Source organism: Lolium perenne, chromosome 4 (assembly GCF_019359855.2).
Source record: "Lolium perenne isolate Kyuss_39 chromosome 4, Kyuss_2.0, whole genome shotgun sequence".
In the NCBI taxonomy this organism is placed as follows: domain Eukaryota; kingdom Viridiplantae; phylum Streptophyta; class Magnoliopsida; order Poales; family Poaceae; genus Lolium; species Lolium perenne.
In genome coordinates, this window is record NC_067247.2 from 267996187 (window position 1) to 268005614 (window position 9428).

A 9428-nucleotide genomic window follows, 5' to 3' on the forward strand; every position below is an offset into this window, starting at 1 on the left:
TTGAGTTGTTTCTAAGCTTACCTTGCTAATAACTTCATATAAGGAGTCTTTATCACAGATACGTTTCTCATCAGGTCAGATTTGAGAATGATCTGGAATAGCAACATTAGTGCACACAAAGAGATGAGAAGATCAGTTATAAGTCAAAGTTTATGCCTAATACAACATATGTAATCTTCCTAACACAAACGTGTAGAAGTTGTGCCAGTAACATAATGACCAAAATATGCTGTATATCTTTGCCGAAGAAGTCAAATATGTAACCTTGCTATTACAATTGTGAAAATTTTGCGTAGTAAGATAATGACTAAAATATGCTATAAATTTATAGTAGAACAAAATTGATCACATAACTTGACAGGATACTAATATACTATGAAGATTAGTGGACAGGGATAGGTTAGACATTCCTTTTAACAATGTATAAAAGTGAAGTTTACCTGGATGTACCTGAATCCTTCTTCCCGCTTAATTTGGCTGAATGTTGGTTGTTAGAAGATCATTTGCTTTGAGTTTAATCTGCAGCCAAGGAAGCGACACATATATTCTGCTGCATAAGAGAGTTAGGTAGGTGCATACCTACCAAAATTGATTCAGTTGATCGTATTGTCATCTACGGATCAACCTTCTCAGGTGCAGGTTCTGGTGTTAATGTCTCACATATGCACAAATGCATTGCACACTTACACTCCATGATGGTGGCCGCACTTCAAACAACTGAATTTTAGTGGGCGACGAAGCATCATCTTTATCCAAATATGGTCCTAAAAAGGAGTCTGTACCACTCGGAACACTCCTAGGCAAAACTTGCATTATCAACACCTCTGACACAGGTAAATATTTAGCTACTTTTTTTTTCTTTTACGATACCAGACATAACTGAATACACAATCAGGTTACAAAAGCAGGCTAGCCACCTGAACGATTTGTCGAAGCACTCATAGTATACCTTGGTTTTCGTGTATGTTCCTGAGGTAGGGCCTGGAACCAGCAGAGTAAAGATTTTTTTAATAAACATAGCTAGAGCATAAATGATCCCTACATACAAATCTTTTCCGCTTGGGTTTCACAGCAACCAGAGGAAGAAGTATATCAACTCAGGTAAGAGACGACAGGATGCCTAAGCGGAGGTGGGACATGGAGAAGTTGCAGTATGTTTCACTCCTGGAATAGCGGCGACATCTAGAGATCATGATCCCGATTGGATAAGGGAAAGCTGTACCTGCAGAGAAAAAGGACAGCCAGAGTTGAGGGAACGTAGAAGCTCATCCGCCGTTCGTCTTGGGCGACACAGCACCAGCAGACGCCGGTGCGTTTTCGTCCGGGTGCGCACCGCCGCTCGATGTAGCGCTGGGCGGCGCACTATGGTTCACTCCCGTGGACTACTACCTCTTCACATCTCCCTTCCACATCTCAGTTGGCATCACGTCCAGGTTTCTCCCTGTCCCGAGATCGGGAGGGGATTGCAGGAGACTGCGTGGTCGGTGGTCGTGTGGGCGGAGAGGTGAGGAACGGAGGAGAGAAGAGAATTAGACACATGGATTGCACAGAATGGGCCTCAATCACACACTTGGTGGGCCAATCTAGCCCGATTAATCACAGGACACCGAGCTCGGCCTGCGGAGTAGCAGCCCATCAACGGCAGGCTGACCCACTCGACGGGAATGGATGGGGAAAATTGTTCCAGCGGCCTTTTGGTGACGTTTGGGCAATCTGGAGCGTTCAAGAGCAGAATCTGACGGTGGAGAACGCCAAATCGTTGTAGGAGGGCGTGGGTGGTTCCATTTTACTGTTACTCAATGTGTGTTTGCAAGAACTGTTTTGTGATGAACTTATGTGTGTGCCACTGCACTTGGTACGTAGTACTACCTTGAACCTTGATATGTAATGTTCCGGTACATCTTATGTGCAATTACGTGAGTTGATATGTAGTATTATTGCATTTTCCCAGGACAAATATCAGTGGTCCCTTTTTAAAAAGTAATTATAAATTATTCTAAATTTTAGAAAAATCTAAAAATAAATTATGATGCAGCCAGCCCACAATCGTGTAAACTTTCAACTGGAAATACTGTGTATTTTGGGCTGCACAAAATAATAAATGTGTGGATCTGAATTAGGGGTTCAATCCATCTATCTTCACCAGTTCGCGGACTGTGGATAGCGGAAAGAGGTTAGGGGTTTTGCCTCCGTGATGGCAGCAGACGCTGGCAGGCGGCTGGACGTGGCCAACCTCCTTTCCTTCGGCGACGACGTCGTCGGGGTGCTCCTCGATAGTAAGGATGGTGAATCCCTCGCGCAGGCTTACGACGGGGCGCGGATGCTGCGATCCGCCTGCCACTCCGAGTCCGGGGACCTCAAGCTCCAGGTGAAAGGTCCGTTTCTCTCCGTCCTCGTCGAGATTTGGTTTCATGTCGTTTTTGGAACCCCTCGTGTGGTGGAAGGGATTACTCAAGTTCAGTACGGAAAATTTAGAGTAATGTATTCAATCCCACCAGTAATTCGAGTTTGTGTGGTTCAAAATCTTGCATAAAAGGGTTAATTTTAGAACAAAAAAAAAAGCATGTCACAACTTATGAGCAGAGTTAATAAGTCTTCTAGTGCATTCCAACACCTGCATACCTAAGGAGTTATTTCTGAAAAAATTACAGAAGTTGTGTTGCAACAAACTTAATGATTGGCTGTTTGGATGTTGAACAATACAAATGACATGCTGCTTTTGGACAACAGAGTATCAGGATAAAATCAACTCATGTAAGGAAAAGTTAGACAAAGCAAAATCTGAAGCAGTTACGGATGAAGAACTGAGGGCACTGCGAAATGAGATGAAAGGGAAACTCCAGAGCGAGCAACAGCTTCGCCAAGACTTAAGATAAGTTCTTACTTCAGCGTCTGTAACTCCCTGTCGTATGAAGTGTGACATTAAGTTGGATTGCTAATTAATACAGTTTATGTTGTCAACACGGCAGTAAGTGATGAGCTTGATAACCTAGACCTTCAAAGGGCTTCAACAGAAGAAAGGAAGAATGCTGTCAAGAAGAAGGAGAAAGGCATGCTAAAGGCACAGTAAGTCGAGATTTGTTATCTCTGTGACTGAGTAGATGCAAGTACATTTTCCTTTCGTAACTGCACACATTACCATCAATAAGAAAAAAATTGATGATGAAACTGAGATTAGAAAATCTCATCTGGGCAAACTGGTTGTATTGTATAACTAGCAGCACCATTACATAGTCCATTGCAATAGCAAGTTTGGTGTAGCAGTGGGGTTGATGTTCGTCATGTTAAATCGGTTTCTGTAGTTTGTGAGTAAATTTCGAATTTGGATAATGCTATCGCTGCCGTATCGTTCCTCTTACGTATTTTGACATTATACTGCTACTGGTGCCTTATCTTTCTTGAGCAAAGTTTGGTGATGTTTTAAACACCATGTGAAATTTAGATGAATGGTGCCTCCTAATTCACTATGATACTATTAGATTTGGCACTGTTGCTTGTACTGGTTGTCCTGTTTCTCTGTTAAATTGACGCCACATGTTTGTGCAGAAGTATGCTTTCTATGTGTGTTTCGGTTACAAATATCATGCCAAATTTTGAAGATCAAGATAAGATTTCTGGATGTATCCTTTCAATATGTTAGTGTTTTACCCTCTTTTATCTAGTCAAGGACATCAGTTTCTACCTATGCACAACAGATAAACTACAATTCTGCCTTTTCTCTTCGGACTTCACAATTGCTTTTATGTTGCAGCAAACAAAAACTTGTATCGAATCCTTAGCATTTGTCAGATACTGTTGACAAGAACATGGAGAAGCTGGAGAAGTTCGAATTTGAGAAGACAATGTCACCAGTTGAGATCTGCGACAAGTTTTGGAAAATGATTTAGGGCCTGCTACCTGCAGATCATACTCATTGTACATTAGCAGAAATTGATTTTTGCACTGTTCTGCAAGGTAATAGCCTACCAATGTGAAGAATGCAACTCATCCAGTTGCTTCATATGACCTAGTTGTATGGCAATCTGCTCTTCATATGTTGGCAAATAGACTAGCCCAGGTTTGTTCTCGATCTAGATATGATTTTCTGCTTTGGTATTTCACTGAATTAGTTGAGAAGTCAAATCTCACTTATAGCACTTGCTACCCTGTGTTGTACCTCTTAGCTCTCTACAATGTTTATAAATGAGTAAAATACACGACGCTATCCAAACTCGGCAGCCTTGCCCGCCTCCATCACCGTACTGAGGGATACGCATTCTACGGTAATTAAATATGGTTACAAGGCCCATCTACGGTCACTGGTGCTGCGTAGAGCATCGTATTCGCTGACGTGGCAAATTATGGCCCCAAATGTCAGGTCCCAAATGGGTTCAACCACGCAATATTTGTAAAAATTCCCCCAAACCAACTAGTCTTTCTCACTACAGGTCCTTCCTCAATTCCCCATCACCAAAACAAAATTGGAATTAGTCTCCTGAGTTTCACTGCCTCCGGCCACGCCTCTACCTGCTACCGAGTTCCACCACCGCCGGCCACACATGGTCCAGTGCGCCTTCTCTGTCGCCGTCGTCTCCTCCATCACCGACATGTACCGTTTCCCTCGGATGGCACCTGGACGTGTGGCCGTTCGTCATGTCTATGGTCATCGTCGACCCGCCGGAGCTGGACCTTGGCCATCGCACCCTGGAGCTGAGGCACTCGTAGCGCCCGGGCACCTCGTGCCCGCAGGTGTGCGCGCCTGGCGAGCCTCCCCGGCCACGGAGTTCGTCCTACACGTCCCCGGAGACGCGCCGCCGGCTGTGCCCCCGACTGGATTCGCGGCGGATTCCCATCCCCAAACTGTGCATGACCAGGGCGCGTCGGGAGACCAAGCCCGCGTGTCCGGGACTACCTTCCCCTCGCACCACACCTCCTTCCTCGCCTCTCGCCGCGGCCGGTACGCAGGGTTGCCGAGCGCATAAGATCGAGCTCGCCCATCGATGACCGGAGCAGGGGCAGCCGGATTTGTCTAAGAGCATCTCCAGTCGCGTCCCCAAAGGGATTTGGGACGCCGCCGGACCAAAAAACCGTTCCAGCCGCGTCCCCCAAAGCCCATTTTTGTCTGTCACGCCCCGATACGGTGTCCGGCGCCCCGAGCCCGTCCCCGTCCCACAGGGGACGCACCGGGGACGCCAGACACACCGAAAAGCGAGGCGGGGAGTGGCGGGGCCGACTCATCAGCGACACAATAAATTTTAACCTAACCGTCGCCTACCTCGCGACGGAAGTTACTGGCGCGCAGCGACGGTGCAGTTCCCGCAGCGACGGTGCAGTTCCCGCAGAGCCGCAGCGACGCGTCCCATCGCGCCTAGCTCTGTGTGCCAGCGTTAATGAGCGCCACCGCTCCTCCGCCTCCCTCCGGCCTATAAAAGGGCCGCCTCTCATCGTCCCTCTCACACACAAACCCTAGCGCCTCTCTCCCAAACCCTAGCCGCCACCATCTCAACAAGACTCGACGCTATGTCTGGTAGAGGTGGAGGCCGACCTCGCGGCCGTGGTCGTGGTCGTGGTCGTGGCCGCGGCAGAGCTGAACGCTCACCGTCGCCTCCCACACCGCCGGCTTCATCGTCGGAGATGGACGTGGAGTCGGACGTGTTGTTCGAGTTCGTCCTCGTCCTCAAGGGCGACCCGCGCGGCATCCAGAGGCTGCCGGACTCCTTCGCCGACTACGTCGCCGGCGACGACCGCCCGCGCACGATGCATCTGCGGGAGTCTGCGTGCGGCTACTACCGGTGGATTGTCGACGTGATCTACGACGCGCGCGGCAAGATGTACCTCAACATCGGCTGGGAGAAGTTCGCGCGACACCACATCCTCGAAGCCGGCTTCATCCTCCTGTTCTCCTACTTCGGCGACAGGGACATGAGCGTCAAGGTCTTCGACGAGACGCGCTGCCGCCGGGACTACCACGGCGACAGCACCGACGAGGAGGACGACTGAGTGTTGTTTCTTCGCAGCGAACACGTGCACGGAAGTTTCTAGATGTTCGCCTCATCGGTAGAACCAACAAGGGCACCATCCTCCCGCTGGATTTTCCAGTTTATGTGACTGGGTGTGCTCTCGAGTGTTCTTTCTTAGCAGCGAACACAGGAAACCTTCGATGCACGGCCTAGTTGGGTTTAGTTTCTTTGCAAAAATTTATATTTGTGTCCACCATGGTTCAAACTATGTATTAGTTTGTGGAAAACCATGTTCCAAACTGTGTCTCCGTGTAAACCACGTTCCCAATTATGTATTAGTTTGTGGAAATTGAAATAAAAATGTCAAAAAAAGTATTTTAAATGTTTGGGGAGGCGTTTGGGGGACGCGGCTGGGGAGCGACGTCCCCCAAACGCGGCACAAACAAAACACGTCCCCCAAACGCTCAATCCGGCGCGGTTTGAGTGACGCTTTGAGGGACTGCTCTAAGGCTCCTGGAGGGCTGTGCCTGAGCTCTGTGAAGGAGTCACCGGTCTTGCCAGGGATGTGGAGCACGAGCGAATAGGAATCTCACTGGCGGTAGTGGGAAGAGGGTCCCAATCTCTGTCATTTTTCAATTTAGTTCTTGTAGTTTATTATTACTAACAAATAGTCTATATGTTCCCCAAACGCTCAATTCGGCGCGATTTGGGGACGCTTTGAGGGACGCGGCTGGAGATGCTCTAAGGCTCCTGGAGGGCGGTGCCTGAGCTCTCTGAAGGAGTCACCGGTCTTGCCAGGGATGTGGAGCACGAGCGAATAGGAATCTCACTGTCGGTAGTGGGAGGAGGGTCCCAATCTCTGTCATTTTTCAATTTAGTTCTTGTAGTTTATTATTACTAACAAATAGTCTCTCTGAATAGTCTTTTTTTTTAGAAATTCTCTGGACAGTCATTGACTGACATAAATAGGGTGCTATACCCCTCGCCAGTGACCATTATGAGCTCTGAGCCTACTTAGTTACCGTAGAATGTATATTCCTATGTATAGTGATGGGGACGGGTAAGGGTGTCGAGTGTTATAAAGGCGACAAGTAAATAACAAAGAACGATAAAGGAAAACGCAGCGAAGACATAAGATTTAACGTGGAAAACCCCTCCAACACAGAATGGAAAAAAATCACGATGTCAGCCAGCAAATACTTCACTATATCGGGAGGTGTTTACAAACGTTGGTAATTATCTTATAAGGTGATAAATCTTAGTTGATGGGTTACAAGAGGTATATATAGGCGGTGGCAACGATCCGTACCGCGGGGGCACCCTCTTCGGCTCAAGCGTACCGGCGATGGGTCTCGCTCCACTCGTCAGAAGTTAGCCTCCCTTTAGAATAAATTTGGATCACAATACAACATCGAGTTTGGTGATGCGCGATGTATTTTACTCTTTATAAATATTGTAGTGTTTCCCCGTATCCGCTAGAGATGATCTTAGAGCATCTCCAGCCGTCTTCCCTGGAAGGCCCCCGGGACGCCTTTTTTCATCCGGATGGACGAAAACGGCCCAGTCGCGCCCCCCGGCTCCTCGTTTTCGTCCGGATTAGGTCTTTCATCCGTCCGGGGATCCCAGGCCATTCCCGGGTCCCCGGGAAGCGCACGGGGACTCCGGGCGAGAGAAAAGAGCGGGAACCGTCTGGTGGCCCCGATCTGTCGGTGACAAAGGTCTGGGTTTCTACGGCAATACCCTCGTCTTCCCGATATACGTTTCGGGGGAAATTTGTAATTCTACGGCAGTACCCTCGTCGAACGAAAGATTTGAACAAACTCAAGTGGTGCAACATAGACAAATTACATATAAAACTTCAAATAAACATAAAAATTACATATAAAAACTTAAAAAAAAACTTAAACTACTTCTTCTTCCTAGATGGCCCCGCCTCATCGTCGTCGCGGCGACGCTTCCGGCTCGTCACCTCCTCGTCGGAGGAAGTTGAGTCCTCCTCGTCGTCGAAGGTGGTCGCCAGCTGCGCCTTCGCCTTCGCCTGGGCCGCCGCGTCTTCATCCTCTTCCTCCTCCTCCTCCTCCTCGGCCTGCTCATCGGCCTATTCGTCCTCTTCCTCTTGTCATCCCATTCGTCCTCGCTGGACGGCAGCGGGGAATCGTCGTTGTTGGACGATGCAGCTCGATCCCACCAATGGCGCTATCCAGGCGGCTTCCCCTCGCTGTCGGTGTTCGATGGCCAAGAGAGATCGCTCATGGTTGACACAGGATGGTGAGGAGAGAGTAGATGGATGGCGTCGGCAGTTGGAAACCGTATATGTAGGTCTATCCACGAAGAGAGCGGCGGTTGCTATTCCGCGGAGTTCGTGCTCTATTACGGTGGTTCTCGCGTCGAGGCCACTTCACCCATTCCCGACGAGGCGTTTGGGCTCCCCAGACCACTTCGCCGACCATTACGGCGGTTCAATGCATCGAGTGCACTCCGACGGTTGCCCTTTCCGATGACTGCACCGTCGCTATGCACGCGATAGGTGAGCGTCAGAAGGCGACCATGAGCGAATGGGCCTCCTCAAACCAAAAAATACATCCATCCGGACGCTAAATAGCACCGGTTTTCGGCCTCTAAATAGCGCCGGTTTTAGGGCTGAGAGACCAACGGCTGGGATGCTCTTAGGAGACCGGCGGTCGGCAAGCAGCAGTGCGGAACTGCGCATGTGAGTGTGACCGACCTCCCACGTCGTTGCTTGTCCCCGATCTCAAGGCACTCAGAGTGGCAGCCGCTAAGATGGGCAGCGACATTTTAAAAAACTCTGCATAGCGATCAGTTTTATTCCAGCGTTCGGTGCTCTTTCCCCTCGGGTCGCCTCGCGCGGGCGGCTCCAGGGGCGTCCAAACCCTAGGTAGGGAACCACCCAAAATTCCCCCCTCCTCTGGCCGATGCCGCCGCCGGAGCTGGCGGTGGCGGCCGTGCCCGGCCGTTGAAGGCGGCGAGCGAGAGCTGCGCGCCCCGACGGGTCCCCTACGCGCGGAGGCGGGACGTCACCCGGCGGCGCTGGTGGTGGGTGTGTCCGGCGGCGCGTCTGGCGGCGGCGCGGCGCACGGCTGGGGCGTGGAGGTGCGGAGGAGGAGTTTCTCGGTGAGGTGGGCAGCAGGTTGCGGCATGGAGCGTCGGCGCGAGCGGTGGCGGCGGCGCGAGCCCAAGGAGGTCATGGCGGCGGCGGGAGGCTCGGCCGGGGAGGAGTCCAGGCGGCAGAGGCCAGCCGCTCGACGGTGAGGGCGCGCTCGGCTGCCCCGGTGGCGTCCGGCAGGGAGGCCGGAGGAGTGGGTGCGGGCATGGAGCGTCGGCGCGAGCCGGAGGCGGCGGCGCGATCCCAAGGTGGTCGTGGCGGCGGCGGGAGGCTCGGCCAGGAGGAGTCCAGGCGGCGAGAGGCCGGCCGCCGACGGTGCGGGCGCGCGGCGGCTGCCCCGGTGGTGGCCGGCGGGGAGGCCGGAG

General features: G+C 50.9%; 1 protein-coding gene across 1 annotated transcript; it reads left to right on the plus strand.

The window, feature by feature from the left end:
- The first annotated feature begins 2161 nt into the window (after positions 1 to 2161).
- LOC127294900 (kinetochore protein SPC24 homolog) lies at positions 2162 to 4100 on the plus strand. Its single transcript, XM_051324809.2, has 5 exons — positions 2162 to 2375; positions 2731 to 2872; positions 2965 to 3066; positions 3547 to 3620; positions 3790 to 4100. Exons 1-5 carry the CDS (start codon positions 2195 to 2197, stop codon positions 3885 to 3887), a joined length of 597 nt encoding a protein of 198 aa, XP_051180769.1. The 5' UTR covers positions 2162 to 2194; the 3' UTR covers positions 3888 to 4100.
- The last annotated feature ends 5328 nt before the right edge of the window (positions 4101 to 9428 follow it).